This window comes from Eubalaena glacialis, chromosome 3 (assembly GCF_028564815.1).
Source record: "Eubalaena glacialis isolate mEubGla1 chromosome 3, mEubGla1.1.hap2.+ XY, whole genome shotgun sequence".
Lineage (NCBI taxonomy): Eukaryota > Metazoa > Chordata > Mammalia > Artiodactyla > Balaenidae > Eubalaena > Eubalaena glacialis.
In genome coordinates this window covers 157,229,103-157,253,947 of record NC_083718.1, presented here as the reverse complement: position 1 = coordinate 157,253,947, position 24,845 = coordinate 157,229,103, and the positions used below count along the sequence as shown (strand labels likewise).

The 24,845-nt window shown below is 41.3% G+C and overlaps 1 protein-coding gene across 4 annotated transcripts in view; it reads left to right on the top strand.

The window, feature by feature from the left end:
* Nucleotides 1–24,845, top strand: part of MAST2 (microtubule associated serine/threonine kinase 2) — a 250,452-nt gene that overhangs the window by 36,065 nt on the left and 189,542 nt on the right. For 2 of the 4 annotated variants that reach the window (XM_061184275.1, XM_061184273.1), the window contains exon 1: nt 16,860–17,364. The exons of the other annotated variants lie outside the window; for them this stretch is intronic. In XM_061184275.1, coding sequence (XP_061040258.1) covers nt 17,179–17,364 — 186 coding nt within the window. In that variant the 5' untranslated portion in view covers nt 16,860–17,178. Of the gene's footprint in view, nt 1–16,859; nt 17,365–24,845 lie in introns of those variants that run through there. 4 annotated transcript variants of the gene reach the window in all.

Sequence of the window (24,845 nt, the reverse complement as noted above, 5' to 3'; positions counted from 1 at the left end):
TAAAAAAAAAGGTTTTTTTAAAAATTATATTAGATACTGTATTTGTCAGTATAGGCTAGGCTAGAAAGTAACCCTAAAATCTTAGTGGCTTACAAAAACAAAGGTTTATTTCTTGCTCACTCTGATGAGTCCAGTCTGACTCTGTAGGTTGCTGTCTTCCACCTGATGACTCAACAATTCCAGCTGCTTCCCATGGGTCTCTACAGTCACACACAGGGGGAGGGAGAACACAGCAAACTTACACTCCCTCTTTGAGACTTTGGTTTGAAAATTACATATCTCATTTCCTTTCATAGCCCATTGGTCAGTCCTGGTCATGTGATCCCACCTAACTGTGAAGAATGTTGGGAAATGTAGGTGCCAACATGGATATTTAGTGAGCAATAAATGTGTTTTGCACAGATACATGAAAAATAATATGTGTAACATATATGTAAGTTTGAAGCATAATAAAATAAACATCAGCAAATTTATCACCTAACCAAGTAACTAGAACATTATCAGGACCATTGACCTTGTCTGCTTTTGTTCTTGTGGGAATTTGTCACGAATTGGATTTCTTTATTTATTGTACAAATTCAGTGAGATTTTTGGAAGGAGAAATTGTCAAAACATGTGCTCAGTTTAATATAGTAAATAAAATCTCTTGACTTACATTTTTTAAAAAATATCCATGCCAAGGCACAGTATCATGAAATTTTTTTTTTAGAAATTAATTAATTAATTAATTATTTTTAGCAAAATTTTTTTGTTGTTTTAAGTTATTTATTTACTTTTGGCTGCGTTGGGTCTTCGTTGCTGCACGCGGGCTTTCTCTAGTTGCGGTGAGCGGGGACTACTCTTTGTTGCAGTATGCGGGCTTCTCGTTGCGGTGGCTTCTCTTGCTGTGGCGCACAGGCTCTAGAGCGCAGGCTCAGTAGTTGTAGCGCACGGGCTTAGTTGCTCTGCGGCATGTGGGATCTTCCCGGACCAGGGCTCGAACCCCTGTCCCCTGCATTGGCAGGAGGATTCTTAACCACTGTGCCACCAGAGAAGCCCCTATTTTTTATTTATTTATTTTTGGCTGCGTTGGGTCTTCGTTGCTGCGTGGGGGCTCTCTCTAGTTGTGGCGAGTGGGGGCTGCTCTTCATTGCAGTGCACGGGCTTCTTATTGCGGTGGCTTCTCTTGTTGCGGAGCACGGGCTCTAGGCATGAGGGCTTCAGTAGTTGTGGCATGCGGGCTCAGTAGCTGTGGCTTGCTGGCTTAGTTGCTCTGCGGCACGTGGGATCTTCTTGGACCAGGGATCGAACCCGTGTCCCCTGCACTGGCAGGTGTATTCTTAATCACTGTGCCACAAGGGAAGTCCCTTGACTTACATTTTTAAAAAGCAAGTGCTGGACGAAGAATAGATTGGAAAGGGCAAATAGAAATGGTAATATAATTAGAAGTTTATTTTGGCTGTACAAATGAAAGATGATAGTGACCTGGACTAGAGAGGTAGCAGTAAAGATGAGGAGTGGACAAACTGAGATTTTTCTCTATAGATAGATCCAAGAGGATTTGGCAATTGACTGCATGTAGGGGATATGGGAGTCAGTGGCATCCAGGATGACTCCCAGGTTTCTGGCTCAAGCAACTAGATAGATAGAAGTGCCATTTATCATGTTAGGTGAAAAAATATATCAAGAAGGAAGGAATGGGCTCATTCCAGGTTTGATGCAGAAAATACACAAGATAATCCTAGGACATTCTCTTTTCCAGAAAGCAAGGAAATTACCTAAGAATACTGGAATTTGTCAAAAGGATGAAAAGACACAGGAGCCAAACTAAAGTAGCCCCCATTGACCAAAAATGGGGTATTTTGAACATCTAAGAGTAATGACTAACATGGATTGAAACCATGAGCCCTTAACTAACTCCAGAAAACCTCCAAAACTCGCTGATTTCTTTGGAGATGGCAGGGCAGTCATTATTTTGAAAATTGGTGAGCAAAGAGAAAGATCAGGCACATACTTTGGCTTTTCCATGAAATGAAATATTAGACTTAGATCCCCTATTGAAATAACAGATTTAAGTAATGATTGTCACTGTCTGCTTAAAGCATTAGGTGAATGGTTTATGAGAAAATCTATGATGGATAGATGAAGTTCACAGTATCTGAACCTACTCATCATTCTTATTATCGTCACTGAAAATGGAACCACAAGTTATTATGTGCCTCCTGATATGATGTAATGAGAATACACAGCACCACTTATGAAGTGTTCTTGCCAAGAAAAATGAACCTGAATCTCATCAAGCCTCCAGATATAACTACCAATTTACAGGGAAACACTAGGGAACACTAGGGATCAGGGAATATAAGAATGACACCACAAGGATCCAATCAGCTAAAGGCAGAATGTGGGAAATTCTATAGGAAAAACCACCTAGTTTCTTCAGCAAAAAATGGCATAAAAAGGAGGGAGGGGCAACTGTTTTAGGTTAAATGAGACTTAGGAGTCATATCAACCAAATCAACAAATGGATGTTGCTTGGAAAGAATTTTCAAAACGAATGCAAAAAGATATTTTTGTGGCAAAAGGGGGAAATTGAACACAGACTGGATATTAGATGATATTAAGAAATTATGATTCATTTTGTTAGGTGTGATAATGTGATTATGGTTATGCTTTAAAAGTCCTTACCTGTAGAAATATGTATTGAAATTACAAGCTGTCTGGGGTTTCCTTTAAATTCTCCAGGAAAAAGAAAAAGGTATGGAGCATAAACAAAACAAGAATGGTAAGATGTTGATAATTATACAAACTGGGTGGTAGTGGTACATGGGGGTTCATTATATGACTTTCTCTAAAAACAAAAGAAGTAGGAAGTGAGCAAATATATAAAATGCAACTGAGATATCAAATAAGATGAGAATTGATCAATGGGTTAAACAACATGGTAAATACTGATAATATTGACCAGTGAAGTTTTGGTGGAGTGGTGGTAGGAGGAAGCTTAATTGGAGTGTATTTAAGAGAGAGTGGATAATCCAACTACATAAAGACATTTTGGAGACAATTTGAACAATTTCGATGTAGACCAGATATCAGGTAATTTTAAGGAATATTGTTAATTTTGTAAGAAGTGATAATGATATTGTGATTAAAGAAATTTTCCTATTTTTTTAGAAGTACATATGAGTATTTAGAATTGAAATGACATACTATCAGGAATTTGCTCTAAAATACTACAGCAACAAAAAGAAATAAAAAAGATAAGAGGAAGCAAATATGGCAAATGTTCATAATTGTAGAATATTTTGATTGGTTACATGGGGATTCATTATATTATTCTCTCAATTTTTGTGTACGTTTGCAATTTTTATAATATAAATTTTGATAATTTTATAATAAAAATACTTAGGGACTTCCCTGGTGGTCCAGTGGTTAAGACTCCGTGCTTCCAATGCAGGGGGCATGGGTTTGATCCCTGGTGGGGGAACTAAGATCCCACATGCTGTGAAGAGCAGCCAAAAAAAAAAGGACTTAAAAATAAGATGGAGGGGAGACTGGACAGAGCATATAGAGACAAATATTCTTAGAAATTTTGCTACACAGAGGAGCAAAAATTATTAGGAGTAGCTGGTGGCAGAAGTGAGGACAAGAGAAACTTTAAGTAATCTGATGGAATGATCCAGGAAAGAGAGGGAAATTTATGATATAGGACAGAGGGGGCAGCATTTCTGGAGTGATATTCTTGAATAAATGGCAGAAAATGGAATTATTGTACAAGCGGAGGGATTGACTTTAGATAGGGACATGGATAGTTCATCTATAATAACAGAAAGAAAAACAAAATATGTGAGTGCAGATGCTGGCAGGTTAGATGTGATGGTGGAATTCTGTGGAAACTGTCTCCTGAAGTAGAAAGCAAGTCTGTTACCTGAGCGTGAGAATGGGAGAGAGTGTACTGGGGTTTTGTAGGAAGTTATGAAATCATCATCTAGGAGAAGGGAGAGTGAATGAACTAGGGACATACGGTGTGATTGTTGGGCAACAATAAGGCCCACTTGAAATTTACGGTTATGACTTTACCTCATGGTCTCATATTTTCTCCAGCTCTGTTGAGCTGCAACACTACATGCAAGGCAGAGGCATAGGGTGGGTTTAATCAAGGTTTTGGTTTTGCCAAATGAGTATACCAAAATGAAAGAGGGACAAAAGAGTGAATGGTATATGTGAGCGAGTGAATATGACTGACCGTGAAATTCAAGCTGAATAAGAAGGGAGAAAAGATCATTAAGGACATGTTTGTTAAATATGCCTGAGAGACAGTGAATATGTCAAGTAGGGAAGAGCTCAGAAAATAAATCTGAGCTAAAGTTATAAATTTGAAAGTCAACAGCATTATAGATGGCATTTTGTCACGGGAATTTATAAGATTACCTAAAGAAAATGTTTTGAGTAAGCAGAGTAGAAGATCCAAGGCTGACCTGTGAAGAATGCCAACAGTTAAGTCAGGTAGAGGAGGAGACATCATAAAGAGACCGAGAAGGAATGATCAGAGAGGTAGGAGGCAAACCCAGAATGTTAAAGCCAAGAGAAGAAAGTAACTTTTCATGAAAGAGAGAGTCAACCGTGTTAAGAATTGCTGACTGCTCTAGTAAAATGTTTAGAAAACTAGAGCTATGGACTACCCTGGCAGTCCAGTGGTTAAGACTCCGCGCTTCCAATGCAGGGGGCATGGGTTTGATCCCTTGTCGGGGAACTAAGATCCCACATGCCACACGACACGGTCAAAACCCAAAAACATCATAAAGGAAATGATCAACAGCTTTGACTACATTTGGCGTGGCCAAAAAACAAAAAACAAAACAAAACAAAACAAAAACACACACAACAACTACAAAAAAAACTAGAGAGAGACAAAGTGACACTACTGTTGGATAGAGAGCTGTACCTAACTTGAAAAATTGCATAGTGCAACAGTTGTCGAAACTGTCTGGTACTGGGTTATGAATTGAAGAATAGAAAGTAGAAATTAATAGAAATTCAAGGCATAGACTTAAACCCTATAAAAGTTGAAATCTTCCCTTCAACTATAAATTCTCTGGGGCCAAGGATCATGTTCATCTCAGTTTGCTCAACAGAAATAAGTCCTGACATGTAGTAGGAACTCTGAATATTTGTTGAATGAATGAATTCAGAAATAAATGTAGGTAACACAGTAAAATATACAGAATGTGAGCTCTGGAGATATTCACCTGGCTAATGTCTACTCATCCATCAGATTAGCTTAAATGTGCTTAAGAGTCCGACCCAGCACAATACCTAAAATAAGAGAAACTCAATAAATTTGCATTTCTAAAAGTTCCCAGGTGATGTTGCTGTTGCTGCTACTCTAGAGCAGTGCTTCTCAACTGAGATTAAAAAACATTTTTTTATTGCCTAGACTGATATTTTTGTAAAATACAGTAAAAAAGCTAGAAAAAATGAAATAACACAAAGACATACAAAATTTTTTATTATTAGATTCACAGACATAAAATGACTCTGCCAAATTGCTATAAATGGTTTTTAAGAGCTTACTCTCGGTTTCTTTACTTAATTGCTTTATAGACCAATAGCTGTTTGCCAGCTGGCTCAGGTCTAAGGACCACACTTGGAGTAGCTCTGCTCCTGATGCTCTCTAAATTTATTTCTGCACTGAAGAGTCAAGAATTTTTTTTTAAGATGATTACCTTTAAAAAAATGTTTACTATATGATTTATATTTGCTTTATTTTATTTTGTGCACGTACCTTCTGCTAACTTGGAAGTTTGTAGTTAATTTTTGGTTCTTCCAGTGGTTACCTTTATAACTGTAACATTTCCTAATATTTCTTGAGACTTTACCTATTAACTCTCTGCTCTCAGCAATGACAAAATTACTATACTTCCACTTCTCACTTTTTTACCTTACCTTCCCCTTTAACATGTAATTTTAACAACAAACATTATTTTAAAAATTCTTCTGAAGATTACCTATATACCTTTAAAGAATCTTCAAATAAGTTTCTCTATTATTTATTAGCTTTATTGGGTCTTTTTTTTTCACCCCTTCTATTTATTTATTTATTTTTGGCTGCATTGGGTCTTCACTGCTGCGTGAGGGCTTTCTCTAGTTGCAGCCAGCGGGGTCTACTCTTCCTTGCGGTGCGTGGGCTTCTCTTGTTGAGGAACGTGAGCTCTAGGCACGTGGGCTTCAGTAGTTGTGGCACGTGGGCTCAGTAGTTATGGCTCACGGGCTCTAGAGCACAGGCTCAGTAGTTGTGGCGCACGGGCTTAGTTGCTCCGTGGCATGTGGGATCTTCCCAGGCCAGGGCTCGAACCCGTGTCCCCTGCATTGACAGGCGGATTCTTAACCACTGCGCCACAAGGGAAGCCCTTATTTATTCGTTTTAAACAATATCTTTTGCTCTCTCAATAGTAAAAGATGAGGAAATCCAATTTCTTTACCTCTCTATTTCCCATCATCTATTATGTATATATATTATTTCATGTTGCCACAGATTATAATATTTTTATTGTGCTCTGAATTTTTAATGCTCACAGTTTTTTTGTTTGTTTGTTTTGTTTTGTGTGTGTGTGTGTGTTTTTTTTTTCTCTGCCGGGCCGCATGGGCATGCGGGATCTTAGCTCCCTGACCAGGGATGGAACCCTTACCCCCTGCAGCAGAAGCACAGAGTCTTAACCTCTGGACTGCCAGGGAAGTCCCCCTAACAGTTAGTTCAGTCTGAAGCTGCCATATGTTTGCAATGATGGAGTTTAAGATGCTTTTAAAAGCTGTAGGCTTCCTCACTTTTCTTTAACCAACTTTTCATCCACTCTCTGTACCTTAAATATTTGGCTCCACCCTAGACTCTTTTAATCTTTTACTTCAGTCATATACTCTGAGTGTATATATATATATATATATCTCCACAACTTCAATTTCCATCTATATGCTCCCGAATTTTTAAGTAACGCTTCGTGAATGAGGGAGGGCAACATGGCTTACTCTTTGCATGGAATCATATTTAGAGAAGTTCACAGTTCAGCAACCAAAAGTAACTTCAAAATGACGCAAGTCCTTTACAGGCATTGCTTGGGAACTGAGAAGAGGATTTGTAGCAATACTCTTTACAGCTCCTCTTCCTCTCCTACCTACTTCCCTTACACACCACAAAACAACTACTCCCACCTATCCACACAGCTTTCTTTTCTTCTCTCTGCTTCCCTACCTGTATCTTCTACCTTCCTCCCTTTCCTCCCCTCTTACACCTCCTGCCCGTGTAGAGCAACTCAGCTTCTTGAACTAAGTTCTACTTCTTTTTTCCCTTTAATTATTCTTCTTATTTATTATTCTCCTTGTCCTGCATCCCCAAGCCCAAAGAAGCAGTCTGGCATCTATAGAACTCTCTTGGCCAGGGGAAGACTCAGGGGCAGGAGAGAAAGTTGTGAGCATATGCCTGTTCGTAATTTTCATTCTGTATATGTATGTATATGTGTGTGTGTGTGTGTGTGTGTGTGTGTGTATATATATATATATATATATATATACTGAGAGCATTCCCTGAACTTTAGACCCATACATCCATCTTGTTTATCTCATAGGCGCCACAAAATCAACATGTCCCCAAATTGTACTTCTTTGAGTACATTTGTTCTTCTTCTGAATGCATTTGTTCAATATTTCTCTTCCATGGAAGTTTAAACAAATACTTGTTTAGTTTGTGAATAAATGAGTAAATGAAATTATGAAACTTGTTCTTCCTTCAGTATTCTCTAGGTCAGTGAAAGACACCATCATCCACCTGGTTATTTAAACCATAATCCTGAAGATTATCCCTGATTCATCCTATTTGCCCATTTCTCCTATCTGGCTATTCATCAAGCCCTGTAAATTGCACAGCTTTAATATTTCTTCAGTCTCTCCCTTTCTCTCTAACCCTACTACTATAAAACTCTGACAAGTACCTGTTACCTATTTCTTTGTAATAGACTCCTAAGGGGTTTCTGGTCTCCACTTTTATTCCTCTTCAATATATCTAAGACATGGTACTCATAGTTCCAGAGAAGTCCACCATCCCCCTTTATGGAAAATCATCTCTCCCACACCTCTGTCAAGGGATAATCCTATGCAATCATATTCTGTACCACATGACACCATCTTCCCAGTTCCTAGACATTGCTGATTAGACCAGGAAGGTACCCCTAACTAATGTGTAGGTTATCCAGCAGCTATTAAAGTACTTGACAGGTAAAGTTTGGTCAATTAGCTTCTCATCTTTAGGCAAATGAATTAGAAAGTAGGGAATGAATCAGACATTAGAAGCAAGGAAGTTTTTAAAATTGCATAAAGAAGCCAGTTAGTACAGAAGAGGCGGTGACCAAGACAAAATTTTGCCTAAGTAGAAAATATTGGTAGATAGAAGTGATGATATAAAGCAATAATACAGAACAGAGGGTAAATAAGCTGGTTAGTTCTGGGAGGAAACACAAAAAGACACATGAGAGACCAAGAGAGAAACTTAGTCATGGTAATGACAAGAGTATAGAGTAAAATGCCCTACACTCCTGCTGCTGAGGGTCCTAGAGATGCTTCCAGTTCCAAATTCCCTGAGGACAGCTGTACTTTTAGTCCTGAATTTCCCTGAGAGTCCTGTTTCCTTTATTGCCAAGTGTATCCTAATGTATTTAATAAGGCTTCAGTTTCCATCTGTAGCTGGTGCCCTGCCCAAGGTTACGTTTGGATCCATCAGCTCTGCAAAACAGGTACTAGAAATCATCATATTAAGTGATAATGATGGAGGTTTAGTTACATGTAACAGACACCCCAAATTACAGTAACTTAAGGCAGAGGTATATTTCTCTCTCACATAATACTAGAGAGGGCAAGGATGGCAGCTCTGCTCCATGAGTTTATCTTGGCACTTTCTACATTGTTGCATTGCCATCCTTTAGATGTTTTCTCATACCTGTGGTCCAAGGTAGATTACTACCATGACCACTTCACAAGCAACAGGTAGAACAAAGGAAAGACATGGCTTTTCCCTTTTAGAGCATACTTCAAAAGTTGCTCTCATCACTCAAGCTCACAGCTCATGGTCAGAGCTTAGTTACATGGTTATATTTAGCTACAAAGAAGGCTGGAAATTTTGCTTTATTCTAGGTGGCATGTGTCCAATAATATGAAAAGGGAAGAATGGATATTGGGGGACAAGGATCTGTTTTTACCATAATTGTAATAAGGAATCCTTGAAGCTAACTCTTAGAAGAGTAATGTGGGCCCCTTCGAATCACCTAAGGAATCTTTCATAGAAGAGTAGAGAATGTTAGTATCACTGAAAGCAGGCTTTTCCAAGAGGGTATGTAATGATTCCTCGGCCCCCTAGAAACACTAAGAGTATCCTCCCTTCAGAGGATTAGCAAGCAATCATTGCCTAGGGAAAGGGGACATAATTAGACACTCTCTCTTTTGACTCTTTAAGAGGAAGAACTGCAGATCTCTAGGATGTGGGCTCCTTGGGAAACTTGTCTTGGGACTGCTTGTTTCCCTGGCAATTCACTGTGCTGTGTATGGAAACGGAAAACATACAGGACTAAGAGCTTCAATTGTGGGAACTGTGGCCTGGGCATATTTGGCTGAGCTGGGTACCAAGGGAATGGGATTGTCCTATCTCAAAAAACCTTTGCTGGATTGGGAGGACCTTGTTATGTGGTCTGTATTAGTCTGCTTGGGCTGCCATAACAAAATACCCTACGGGAATTCCCTGGTGGTCCAGTGGTTAGGACTTGGCACTTTCACTGCTGTGGGCCCGGGTTGGATCCCTGGTGGGAAAATTAGGATCCTGCAAGCCGCCAAGGCGCAGCCAAAACAACAACAACAACAACAACAAAAACCTAGACTGGGTGGTGTAAACAACAGAAATTTATTTTCTCACAGTTCTGGAGGCTAAAAGTCCAAGATCAAGATTCTAGCTGCTTGGGTTTCTGGTGAGAGCTCTCTTCTTGTCTTGTAGGTAGCCACCTCTTTGCTAGATAGTCACATGTCCTATTCTGCATATGTGCCTGGGGTGGGGGAGAGCAAACACCCCCTGGTGTCTCTTCTTACAAGGATAATAATCCTATTGGATCCAGGCCCCCTTATGACTTCATTTAACCTTAATTATTTCCTTAGTGGCCCCATCTCCAAATATAGCCACATTGGAAGTTAGGGCTTCAACATATGAATTTTGGGGGGACACAGACATTCACTTCAAACATGGTCCCAGGATGCAATGATGCTCATGGACTAATTTAATTCTAGCTGGACTTCACTGTGGAAATTGTACTGATCTTCCTGGAGTAGATTTCAAAGATAGCTACACATTCTTCCCCTCTTTGAATCTATTACCCCTTGCCATGTAACTTTAGTTCCTTCCCACGTTGACTTGCTTTGGCAATGACTTGCTGTGTGATTTATGACTTGCTTTGGCAATGGCACAATTGCCAATGTGACACCAAGAAAGACTTGAAAAGTGCTTTCACATTGAGGCTTTTTTTTCTATTCTTGGGATCCCTATACTGCTGCCATGTGAAGAAATTCAAGCTAGCCTGCTGGATGATGAGAGATATGTGACTTTTTTGGCCCCATTGCTATGGCCAACAGCCTGAAAACTGTCAGATGTCTGAGAAAGGCCGTTCTAGATTATCTAGCCACCAGTCAATCCTCAGCTAACTGCAGATGCATTTGCAGACTAAGAAGTGATCAGCTAAACTGTCCCAGGCCATAAGAACCAACCAGTTGACCCACAGAATTGTCAGATAAATAAATGCTTGTTGTTTTAATTCACAAATTTTGAGATGGTTTGTTATGTAACAATAGATAACGACCATACTTACCTTTTAGAATATACAGGAACATTGGAGTTCTTAGATAATTAAGGAGGAGATACTAGACTTCCTGATAATATGACATGAGGGGCCTGAGTGACTAACTAGAAAACAGAAAAGAGATGTCATAACATGTATAACCCCAAGATTATTGAACAGTTTATATTTGTCATACATCTAAATACTGGTAGCGCTCAGTTCTGAACTCTAAACCAATTTAATCTATAGCTCACCCTACATCTTCACTTGGGTATGTCACTGGTACTTAAGAGAAAAAAAAAAAAGAGCAAACACATCTGAACAATTAATCATAATCTCCTTCAAACTTCTTCTTCACTGTTCCCTATATCAGTTGTCCAAGCCAGAAACTTGGAAATCATTCTCAAATCTTCTCTCTTTCTCTCTACCCAGATGAGTCAACAGTTCCTGTTGTTTCTGCTTTCTGAGTCTCTCTAAAATCCACTCACTTTCTTTCATTACGACGATCGCTTTCTTTCTACATGTCATCATCACTTCTCTCCCAGATAATTGTAAAATTCTCTTAATTTGCATAGAATTTGCTAGTGTAATGGATGTGAAGTGTGTGAGAAGGAAAAGATTCAACTATTATTCTGAGGTTTTGGCCTGAGCAACTGAAAAAAAATCGGCTTGTCATTTATTAACCTAGGGAAGATAGGAGCAAGAGGGGATTCAGGCCGGATTGTGTCACATGGCCACCTCTGGCCTGAGAAGGTGAGTATCTGGACGTATTAGTTTTCTATTCCTGTGTAATAACTTACCATAAACTTATCAGCTTAAAATAATATGCATTTATCTCACAATTTCTGTGGATCAGGAGTCCAGATATGTCTGGGCTATGTTCTCATCTGGAGATTCAACTGGAGAGGTTTGTTTCCAAGCTCACTCAGGTGTTGCAGAGGGAGGAACACTCCCAAACTCGTCCTATAAGGCCACCATCACCCTGATACCAAAACCAGACAAAGATACCACAAAAAAAGAAAATTACAGACCAATATCACTGATGAACACAGACACAAAAATCCTCAACAAAATTCTAGCAAACAGAATCCAACAACACATTAAAAGGATCATACACCATCATCAAGTGGGATTTATCCCAGTGATGCAAGGATTCTTCAATATATGCAAATCAATCAGTGTGATACACCATATTAACAAATTAAATAATAAAAACCATATGATCATCTCAATAGATGGCAGAAAAAGCTTTTGACAAAATTCAACACCCATTTATGATGGAAACTCTCCAGAAGGTGGGCATAGAGGGAACCTACTTCAACATAATAAAGGCCACATACGACAAACCCACAACAAACTTCATTCTCAATGGCGAAAAACTGAAAGCATTTCCTCTAAGATCAGGAACAAGACAAGGATGTCCACTCTCGCCACTATTATTCAACATAGTTTGGAAGTCCTAGCCAGGGCAGTCAGAGAAGAAAAAGAAACAAAAGGAATACAAACTGGAAAATAAGAAGTAAAACTGTCACTGTTTGCAGATGATATGATACTATACATAGAAAATCCTAAAGATGCCACCAGGAAACTACTAGAGCTAATCAATGAATTTGGTAAAGTTGCAGGATACGAAATTAATGCACAGAAATCTCTTGCATTCCTATACACTAATGAAAAATCAGAAAGAGAAATTAAGGAAACAATCCCATTTACCATCACAACAAAAGGAATACCTAGGAATAAACCTGCCTAAGGAGGCAAAAGACCTGTACTCAGAAAACTATAAAGCACTGATGAAAGAAATCAAAGATGATACAAACAGATGGAGAGATATACCATGTTCTTGGATTGGAAGAATCAATATTGTGAAAATGACTATACTACGCAAAGCAATCTACAGATTCAATGCAATCCCTATCAAATTGCCAATGGCATTTTTCACAGAATTAGGACAAAAATTTTTACAATTTGTATGGAAACACAAAAGACCCTGAATAGCCAAAGCAATCTTGAGAAAGAAAAACGGAACTGGAGGAATCAGGCTCCCTGACTTCAGACTATACTACAAAGCTACAGTAATCAAGACAGTATGGTACTGGCACAAAAACAGAAATATAGATCAATGGTACAGGATGGAAAGCCCAGAGATAAACCCATGCACCTATGGTCACCTAATCTGTGACAAAGGAGGCAAGAATTTACAATGGAGAAAAGACAGCCTCTTCAATAAGTGGTGCTGGGAAAACTGGACAGCTACGTGTAAAAGAAGGAAATCAGAACATGACCTAACACCATACACAAAAATAAACTCAAAATGGATTAAAGATCTAAATGTAAGGCCAACACTATAAAACTCTTAGAGGAAAAAATAGGAAGAACACTCTTTGACATAAATCACAGCAAGATCTTTTTTGACCTACCTCCTAGAGTAATGAAAATAAAACTAAAAATAAACAAATGGGACCTAATGAAACTTAAAAGCTTTTGCACAGCAAAGGAAACCCGACACAAGATGTAAAGACAACCCTCAGAATGGGAGAAAATATTTGCAAATGAAGCAATGGACAAAGGATTAATCTCCAAAATATACAAACAGCTCATGGAGCTCAATATCAAAAAAACAAACAACCCAATCAAAAAATGGGTGGAAGACCTAAATAGACATTTCTCCAAAGAAGACATACAGATGGCCAAGAGGCACATGAAAAGATGCTCAACATCACTAGTTATTAGAGAAATGCAAATCAAAACCACAATGAGGTATCACCTCACACTGGTCAGAATGGCCATCATCAAAAAATCTACAAACAATAAACGCTGGAGAGGGCGTGGAGAAAAGGGAGGCCTCTTGCACTGTGGGAATGTAAATTGATACAGCCACTATGGAGAACAGTATGGACGTTCATTAAAAAACTAAAAATAGAACTACCATATGACCCAGCAATCCCACTACTGGGCATATACCCTGAGAAAACCATAATTGAAAAAGACACATGTAACCCCAATGTTCATTGCAGCACTATTTACAATAGCCAGGACATGGAAACAACCTAAATGTCCATTGACAGATGAATGGAAAAAGAAGATGTGGTACATATATCCAATGGAATATTACTCAGCCATAAAAAGGAACGAAATTGAGTTATTTGTAGTGAGGTGGATGGACCTAGAGTCTGTCATACAGAGTGAAGTTAAATCAGAAAGAGAAAAACAAATATAGTATATTAGCACATATATGTGGAGTCTAGAAAAATGGTACGGATGAACCTATTTGTGTGGCAGGAATAGAGACGCAGATGTAGAGAACGTACATGTGGACACAGAGAGGGGAAAGGGAGGGTGGGACGAATTGGGAGATTAGGATTGACGTATATACACTACCATGCGTAAAAGAGATAGCTAGTGGGAACCTGCTGTATAGCACAGGGAGCTCAGCTTGGTGCTCTGTGATGACCTAGATGGGTGGGATGGTGGGGGGGTGGGAGGGAGGTCCAAGAGGGAGGGGAAATATGTATACATATAGCTTATTCACTTCATTGTACAGCAGAAACTAACACAACATTGTAAAGCAACTATACTACAAGAAAAAAATTTTTTTCTTGTGGTTGTTGGACTGAGTTTTTTGTTTGTTTTTTGGCTGGCTCTTGGGCCAGAGGCTGCCCATAGCTTCTAGAGGTTGCCTGCAATTTCCTGCCACATGACCCTCTCTACAGGCAGTTCAGAACATGGTAGCTTGGTTCTTCAAGGCCATTAGGAGAATGAGAATGAGAGTGAGTCTGTTAGCAAGACAGAGTCTTATATAATGTAATGTAACCATGGAAGTGATACCACATCATTTTTGCTGTTTAGAAGCAAGTCACAGGTCCCACTCACCTCAAGGGGAGGAGATCACACAAAGGCATAAACACTGGAGAGCAGGTGGATCATCAGGGCAACCTTAGAGTCTATTTGCCACACTGACTTTCCTAGTCCCTATAGTGGAAGGCAAGAGGTTGAAATGGAGTTCTGGTCCCTAAGTTGCCAAGGCTGAGTCAGTGGATTCTCTTGCCAGAGACTGTGAATCTGGAATGGTGATGCAATTAGAGAGGAGAGAAGGTTAGAATCCCTTTGCACAGGTATGTGGCAGCAGCATAGCACATTGTCTGGTGGTGGTGTGGGAGTGGTGGTGACAGCACTGTCCTGAAATTGTCCCTAATGTGTACTCTGGAGAGACTCCTTGTTTCCTGCCAGTTTCATAAGCCTGATTTTCCAATCTCTGTTCTGTTCTGTGAGCCCCTCTGTATAGCCTTCTAATAATTCCCCCTTAGGCTTAGGATAATGAGTTTGTTTCTGTTGTTTGTAACCAAGAATGTGTCAGACCCTGTACATGCAGGGAACTATAAACAGCTGGCATAACTATGAATAATTGGCATAGCGGGGATTAATAGGTGAGGTAGACAGAGACCAGATTTCAGATGGCCTTGCCAATCATAGTAAATTTAGTAGGCCTCATCCTGAGGGTCATGGAAATCTATTTAACTGTTTTAAGCAAGGGAGTCACATGTTATATGAAGGTTCTTGTAAAGGCTTTTTGGAGGATGGGTTTGAAGAGAAAGGGACTGGTTGTAGGTGAATGATTTAGAAAGATTTCCCAGTCAAGTAGGTGAGAGAAGATAAGACTTGAGCTGAAGTAGTACCAGTGGGATGGAAAAAGGAGACAGATTGGAGAGATGGTAAGGTTATAGAAGCAGCAGGACTTGTTCATTAATTGGGTGTGGGGGCAGGAGGGGAAGGAAGGAGTCTAGGATGACTTCCAGGTTTCTGGTTGAGGCAACTGGATGGATGGTGGTGAGGAACTGAAACAGGGAATACAGGAGCAGACTGATGATCGGCTGTAGAGTACACTGGTTGTGTGTGTAGGCTCTGGTATCTGACAGACCTTGGTTTGAATCCTGGCTCTGCACTTACTAGCTGTGTCATATTGAGCATGTTATGTAACTTGAACCTCAACTGTAAACTGGAAATAATACAACTTACCTCTTGTTTGCATATGTGTGAATTGAATGCACAGTGTCTGGTATCCAGTAGTTATGCTATAAGGTTAGCTATTATTACCTCTCAGAAAGGGTTTAGAGCGGAGGCCAAGCAAAAATGGGTGAACCCTTCAGTAAAGGCTTCTGTGAAAGAACTCCAGTCAAGACAAAAGAGGAAAAATATGGTGCTTTGGCAGACCAGCTAAAGCCAGAAGGAGGAGGCCAGACAGGGCTGAGCTACAGCCACGTTGCTGAGCAGATGAGTCACTGAAGGAGGCAGGCTGAGCTGCCCACCGCTGTGGCCAGGCTGGACTGGGCTATAACATGATGACTTCATTGTCAGTGGGGAATCATGGGGATGCCTTTTTGTCTTCGCCTTCCACTTGAAGGAATCCATCACTTCTTCCTCTTTTATAGGACTTTCCACACCCTGTCTTACTTTCTGGGAGCAACAGGAAACAGTGGAAAGGGGCAGAAAAGCCAGAATTTGAGTCCTGTCTAGTTTGCTCAGTGACCTGGGCATATTACTTCCCGTCGGTCCTCTTATCTGTAACAGGAGAATGAGCAGACCTGCCTTCAAAGTGTGATGTGAAGATCAGTTGACGGTAGGTTGGAAGGTGCTCAACAAAAAGGCAGGCATTAGTGTTCTGTTTACTGGTTGTCTATTTTGTCTCCTTGCTGCTCCTGCTCCCTCTCCACCTACTTCCTTGAGGACTCTGATCAGTTGTAATTCATTTTTGGATCCCCACCACTTAGCTTGGCCAGACACACAATTTCATGAATGGATGAATGAATGAACGAATCAAGGAGCTTCCACGGCCGCAGCGGGCGCGTCGGGGCCCCGCCCCCTTCCGCTCTCCGCCCCCTCCCACCCCCACCACGCGGTGGGGCCAAGGGCGGGTCTCTCGCGACCGTTCGCTGGCGCGTGCGCGGGAGGCGGCGCGCGGCCAGAGGTGGCGGGCGGGCTCCCGGTGCGCGCGCGCGAGGGGAAGGGAGGGGCGGGGTCGGGCAACAGGCAAGCGGTTGGCGGCTGGCTGTGCAGCCGGCTGCGGCGGTGGAGGCGGCGGCGGCCGGTGGCCGGTCGAGCGTGTACCGGGTGGGAGAAGACGACGCTGCGGCGATGCTGCCGCCTCCGTAAGGAGCGCCGAGGAGGCCGCGGCTCTTGAGGCCCCAGAAAGCGCAGAGGAGCTGCTGGCTGGGGTCGGTGGCTTCGGGCGCCCGCCGGGCCATGGTGGCCGCGGGCGGTGGTTGGCGCGGTAGCACCGCGGCCCGGGGCCGTGCGGGGCCGGGACAGTCGCTGCGCTGACGCCCAGGGCCCAGCCGCAGATATGAAGCGGAGCCGCTGCCGCGACCGACCGCAGCTGCCGCCGCCGCCGCCGGCCGCCCGCCGGGAGGATGGGGCTCAGCGGGCAGCGGAGCTGCCCCAGCCCCTGCCCTCGCGCCGGCGAGCGCCGCCCGGGAGGCAGCTACTGGAGGAGCGGGCGGGGCCCGCAGGGCCCGAAGTCAGGGAGCAGGTAGCGCTGGCCGGGGTCTCGGAGGGTAGGGATGGGGAGGGCGAGCCTGAAAGGGAGCGCTGGGGGAGGGAGATCTCAGGCGGGAAGACTTGGGCTGGGGCGTTGAAGGGGTGGGGACTGAATAGTTCGGCAGAAGGAATGGGAGGTCTGGAGAGGCAGAAAAATGGGGAGTGGAGAAGTGGATGGAAGTGATGGTCTGGGGTTGAATAGGAAATGAGGGAGTAGGGATGAAAAATGGTCCTGTGGGGCGTTTGAGGTTAGGGGTTCTGGATGGGAAGAAGGGACGCTAGAATGTGGGCTGGGAGTAAATGAAGTGCAAAGAATAGGCTTACTAAAGGGGTATGGAGGAATTATCCAGAGGGGCAAATAGTGTAAGGTAGGGACAGTCAATAATACAGTAAATGTTATCCTACTTTCTAGAGGTTTTGTTGGGTGTCATTCCTAAGCATTCTCTGATTTGGCCATCGTTATAGTCTTGTAGGAATATGTTCTGAATCATTGTTAAAGTTTCTCTCCAGTAACGATTCATTTTACGAGAAAGCACTTTTTAAAACATGTGCTTTGGGGATGCATGTGTGTAATCCCAAACCCAATACTGTGAACAGAGAATTCGTGGATATAGTCTCTGCCTTCTAGGAGTGTACCACTGAAAACACCTTAGTGGGAGAACACAGAAGTGTAAAAAGTTCATGGAGTTTCTGAATGGACAGGATATGTTTATATAATTTATTAATCAAGTGTAGGTGTATTTAGAAGTAGGGGATAAAGGTCAGTTTTATCAGGGAGGAGAAGTTGTCACTAGTAGCTGTAGGAAGTTCAGTGAAAGGAGAGTATGTGGTTCTTGATCTTGTGGGAGTTACAGAAAAATGTTCTGTAGTAATGAACTCTAGTGACAGCTTCCCTTTTGCACACTCTACTCTAGACCCTAGTGACTTCATCTTTGGATCTTTGAAGAGTTCTGTTAGGTCTCCTGCCTCTTTCCTGTATGTTAAATAAGTATTTTCCTTTGACATCATTCTTTATTATACAGTTTCAGTGATGCACATGTTAGCCCTTGGACTTTTCCCTCCTTTTTTTTTTTTTTTTTAATTTATTTAATTTATTTATTTTTGGCTGCGTTGGGTCGTCGTTGCTGTGCGTGGGCTTTCTCTAGTTGCTGAGGGGGGGCTTCTCTTTGTTGCGGTGCGCGGGCTTCTTATTGCAATGGCTCCTCTTGTTGAGGAGCACGGGCTCTAGGCTTGGGGGCTTCAGTAGTTGTGGCACGTGGGCTCAGTAGTTGTGGTGCATGGGCATAGCTGCTCTGCGGCATGTGGGATTTTCCCAGACCAGGTCTCGAATCCGTGTCCCCTGCATCAGCAAGCAGATTCTCAACCACTGCGCCACCAGGGAAGCCCCCCTCCTTTTGTTTTTTTATCTTGTATTCTCCACCCAGTCCTGAGTAGACTGTGCCATTTCTGCCCTTGCTTTCAGGCCACTGAGCATTGTCCTCTTACTGTAATTTCCCCCTTCATCCTTGTCTTTTATATTCTCTGCAGTTCCTATTTGAAACATTTAAAAATGTACTTAAAGCCCAGATCCTTTCCTGACTCAATTTACCTGGTCTAATTGACCTTATCACATGCTTCACTAAAGAGTTCAAGGTAACTTGATTTCTCCCTCTTCTCTATCTCAGGATTTCTGTGTTCTCTCATCTTTTAAATCTCAAAGAAGGAAGTATTCATCCTCTTTTCCAAGGCTAATCCCTCTATGTTCTTGATTTCATTCCCTCTCATCTGCTGTAGGCCCTTGTTATGTATGTTATTTTCTCTTTGTCTTATACCTCAAACAAAAACAAAACAACATGATTTCCCTGAGTTTTGTAACCTACTTAAGCTACTTTGTAATCTCATTTTTGCTTTACCAGCAACCTTCTTGAAAAATGAGTTTGTATTCACTGTCTCAGCTTCTTCACCTTGTATACATTCCTCATATTATGATTTGGCTTCTACACATAAATTCCCCCAAAGTGTTGTCTTCAAGGTCACCAGTAACTTTGTGTGTTTGTTTATTTACTTTTTAATTGAGATGTGACTTATCTACAGTGTGCAAATCAAAGGTTCGTTCAGCCCATGAATTTTTACAGAATGAATACACCTATGTGACCACTCCTCAGATCAGGATGTAGAACATTTCCAGTACCCTAGAGTGTTCCTTTGTGCTTTCTCCCAGGTATTACCCCTCTCCAGAGGTAACCACTCTCTCAAACTCTATCACCATGGATTAGTTTTGCCTCTTCTGAACTTCATGTAAATGGAATCATACAGTTTGTACTCTTTTGTGACTAGATTCTTTCATTCAAATTATGTCTGTGAAATTCATCTATGTTGTTGCTTTTCGAAAAAGCTTGTTCTTTTTCATTGCTGTGTAATTTTCCATTGTGTGATTGTACCATGATGGATTCTAAAACATTTCCTTTTTTTTTTAATTAAAAAATAATGTGTGTTGGGGCTTCCCTGGTGGTGCAGTGGTTAAGAATCGCCTGCCAATGCAGGGGACACAGGTTTGAGACCTGGTCTGGGAAGATCCCACATACCGCGGAGCAACTAAGCCCATGTGCCACAACTACTGAATCCCGTGCGCCTAGAGCCCATGCTCCGCAACAAGAGAAGCCACCGCAATGAGAAGCCTGCACACCGCAAGGAAGAGTAGACCCCGCTCGCCGCAACTAGAGAAAGCCCTCGCGGCCAAAAATTAAAAAAAAAAAAAAAAAAAAAAATGTGTGGCTATTTGTGAAAAGTTTTCATTGTGAATTACACAGAGAGATGCAGCAGTCCCAGGGACCTTTAAATGATTAAATATGATAGCCTTCCCCCATTCCTCATCCTCTCTGACCTCTGTGAACTATTTGTCACTCTTGACCATGTGTTCCTTCTTTTTTTTTGTTTTTCTCTTTATTAGGTGCATTCAAGTGTACAGTACAATTGTTAAACGTTTCTGGTGAAATAAACGTTGGTTATTTTATAGTGAGCTTTTATACTCCAATTATGCGTTTTTAAAGTGTCTTTTATCTGATATTAGTACGACTACCTCAGCTTTCTTTTGATTAATTTTTGCATGTGTTCCTTCTTGATATTTTCTTCTCTTTTGTCATAATTCCATTCTACTCCTGTTACTCTGACTGCTTCTTGGGTGTCTTATACTGTTTTCTATCTCTGTCCCCAATATGTTCCTTGAGAATATGTCCTCTGTCCTTAGCTTTTTTCTTTTTGGCCACACTGTGCGGCTTGGGGGATCTTAGTTCCCCCACTAGGAATTGAACCCGGACCCCCACAGTGAAAGCACCAAGTCCTAACCACTGGACTGCCAGGGAATTCCCAGCTTTTTTCTTAATTGTACTTTGTTTTTTAGCAGGCTTACCCTATTTGTGGCGAGTGCTTAGGATGTATAATAGGGTCTGTAGTTCTCTTTGTTCATAGCATTGTGTCACAGAACCTCCTTGTAGAGTGATCTGAGTCTCTAGGCCTGACGTCTTTCCTTAGCTCTACATTTCCATTTCTGGGCTTAATATTTCCACATTAGACTCTCAGCATTTGTGATCTTAACAGTTGTGATTTTCATAAACTGATAGTGTCCTTGAAAGTCCATAACTAGAAATTATTTGATGTTGAAAAGTTAAAAATTTCAGTTTCATGTGTTATGAGGCTGGATGGATTATTGCATTCATTCAGGGAATAAGAACCTAGCTGATCACCAAGCATCTACCTTTCACAAATGACTTTGTTCTCCGTTTCTCATGATATAGAATAATGCTTGTTATATGTTATACCATGCTGGTATTTAGGAATAATTTCTGAACAGGATGCAGAACTTGGATCTCTAGCTCAGTGGCTTACTGTATCATTGAAATAGAATCCATTATTTCTCCTTTGAAATGTGGTCTCCCCGTGTCTTTCCTTTTTCTTGTCATCAACTTGAAATTACATCCATGGTCTTTGACTTCTCCCTCTCCCTTGACCCCCTTATCTAGATTCTGCTGATTCTGTCTTCATAACATCTTTCGAATCTTTGTTCTCACTGTCATCACCTTAATTCAGCATTTATAAACTTTTGTCTTGGTTGTTGTAATATCTTAACTGCATTTACTCTGTTTTTAGTCTTTTAACCTCTGATTTATTCTGCATTCTAATTAAAAAAAGATTGGAACTCCTTGCCTACCTGAGTTCCAGTGATAGATAAGTATTTGTTAAATGATCATTTTATTGCTTTATCTTCAGAAACTTTCATTAGCTTCTTGATACCATAGAATAAAGTTTGAAGACCTTGGCATTCAAGGTCTACTTGATACTTATCACTTTTTATTAGAATCAGAGTTAGAGGCCCCTTCTCTTGGTTCCTAAGACTTTGCTTTGTCTCCATTGTAGCATACATTATTGAAATAGTTTATCTCTCTCATAAGTAAGTTCTTTGAGGCCCAGACTCTTTCATTTACCTAGGGCCTAGTATGGTATTTGAAACATAGTTATTAGTCTGAATATTTATTAGAAACATAGATATGTGTGCTGGCACTTGAAACATGTATTTCCTCAGCAATATTCTGGTTGGCTGTCAGTCTCTCATCAGAGAAAAAACTCCTCAGAGGCTGTCTTATTCATCATTATACCAGCCTTTAGTGTTTTAACTGGTACGTAATGGGCATTCAGTAAATATTTGTTTACTGCTTAGGCATTTTCATATGTATATATATTTTTAAAATTTATTTATTTAATTTATTTATTTTTGGCTGTGTTGGGTCTTCGTTGCTGCGTGTGGGCTTTCTCTAGTTGCAGCAAGCGGGGGCTACTCTTCGTTGCAGTGCACGTGCTTCTCGTTGTGGTGGCTTCTCTTGTTGTAGAACATGGGCTCTAGGCGCATGGGCTTCAGTGGTTGTGGCACACAGGCTCAGTAGTTGTGGCTTGCGGGCTCTAGAACTCAGGCTGAGTAGTTGTGGTGCATGGGCTTAGTTGCTCCATGGCATGTGGGATCTTCCCGGACCAGGGATCGAACCTGTGTCCTCTGCATTGGCAGGCGGATTCTTAACCACTGTGCCACCAGGGAAGTCCCCATATATTTATTTTAATTAATCATCCATCTGAAAAGCTCTTTCTTCTCTGTCTTTGCCCATTAAAATTCTACTCAAGCTTCCAGGCCTAACTCATGCCACAGAAACTGTTCTGTGAAGTTGTTTTCCATGATTGGGCTGTAGTAAATAGCACTTCTGTCCTTCTGTGTTCATTTTGTATTATTTCGTATCTGCTTTTAAGTTGTAAATTATTGAGGGTAGGAACTGTATCATCATTTTATCTATCATAATGCATAGGCAAGGGCTTTGTCACAATAGGTGTTAAGTAATTATTTGTTGACTGAATGAATTATTTGTGGACTGAATGAATAGAAAAAGATTCAAATATTTTGAATTTTGAATTCTCTTGGCACCATTAAGGAATTTTCAAAATTATTTTCATGGAAATCAGTATCTTCTCTTTATTCTGCACTATAATGTTAGTATACGGGCAAAAGCATGGGGCAGAAAACATACAGAGGGGAAGCTGCATATATTGTGTAGGGAACTGTAATCAATTTAGTATTGTTGGAAGTTGAACTTGAAGCCATAGATGATGAGTTAAGAGACTAAAGGAGCCTAGATTGTAGATGGTCTTTAGTATTATGTAAAAAGATAGTAAGTAGGGAAGCAGGGTGGTCTTTCTTGATTTTTAGCTGGATTACTCTGGCAGCTGTGTGAAGGATACAATGTAGGACATGGTGATTGAGACATGGGCATTTGAGAATTTTTCTGAGTTTTCAATACAGAATATCTATTTATTTAGTTAGTTAGTTAGGCTGCGCTGGGTCTTAGTTGGGGCACGCGGGATATTTAGTTGCAGCATGTGGGCTCTTAGTTGCTGCACGCGGGCTTCTTAGTTGCCACACGTGGGCTTCTTAGTTGCGGCATGTGGACTCTTAGTTGTGGCATGCGGACGCTTATTGTGGTGTGCATGTGGAATCTGGTTCCCCGACCAGGGATCGAACCCGGGCTCACTGCATTGGGAGCGTGGGGTCTTATTCACTGGACCACCAGGGAAGTCCCTCAATACAGAATGTTTATTAGCCCTCCCTCCCCTCTTGGTCAGAAGTAATATGAATAAGGGCCAGCTCCTGAAAACCTGTTACCTTTGGAAGATTTGATTTCATCAGAGGTACTGGGAGCAGAGAGCCTGGGATGGTTGAAGCAGGTTGGACAGTGTTTCCTGATGAGGGTAGGACACATCTGCCTCCAGATTTTTCCCATCTTTGTTTTACTGGATGCCCTTAGCCTAAGATCAACCTAAAAGCTTTTTCCACCCCAGTTATTCATGGTGACCTATGATCAGGACTGTGAGAGGCAGCTTAATATTGCAATCATTATGCCTCCTTTATTGCTGGTCTTAGCTGCTTATGATTCTCTGCTAAATTTGACACCTAGCTTTGTACTTTCTTGATAAAATCCCTATGGTACCTTGGTAATTATTACTTTTTATCAGCAGGTATTGGTTGTTTTTCTTCATTATATACATACTTGGGGTTCCAAAGAGTTTTGAAAACCAGGTTGTTGGGTCAAGGGCTAGCCCTGGGGGAAGAGGAAAAAGTCCTCAAGGGAGAGCAGAGACTAGACGTTATTGGCAGTAAGGACTTACACAAAATGCATTGTTAGTCAGACATAGTTGACCACCTTTTTGTTGTACCTCATTGTTAACTCCCAAACTCTTTTCTCTTCTCTGCACTACAGCCATGTGTACAGTGGAAGTACAGTAAATAACTGATGGGGAAAATTGACATCAACCTGAGCCTCTTACTTGCATATTCATTAGGTACTTTTCATCTTTACCAATAATTGTTCCGCCTCTAAAATCTTAGTTTTGAGCTTGCCAGACTCTGACCTTCACATCATCTTCTGTTTCTCTAGCTCACATTCATTTTAGGATTTCCTCTCCCAAAATTGTTCAAACTCTTTGGAACCTCTGGTCTGTTGATTTTTTTTTAAAAATAAATATATTTATTTATTTATTTATGGCTGCATTGGGTCTTCATTGCTGCATGCGGGCTTTCTCTAGTTGCAGCGAGCAGGGGCTACTCTTCACTGCGGTGCACGGGTTTCTCTTTGCGGTGGCTTCTCTTGTTGCGGAGTATGGGTTCTAGGTGGGCTTCAGTAGTTGTGGCATGGGGGATCAGTCGTTGTGGCTTGTGGGCTCTAGCGCACAGGCTCAGTAGTTGTGGCGCATGGGCTTAGTTGCTCCGTGGCACGTGGGATCTTCCCAGACCAGGGCTCGAACCCGTGTCCCCTGCATTGGCAGGCGGATTCTTAACCACTGAGCCAGCAGGGAAGTCCAAACTACCTTTTCATTGTCAGTCACCTCATGCCTCTACTTTCCTCCTTGTCCAACTTAACATTTCATGGGCTATCATAATTACTCCTATGCGTGTACCTT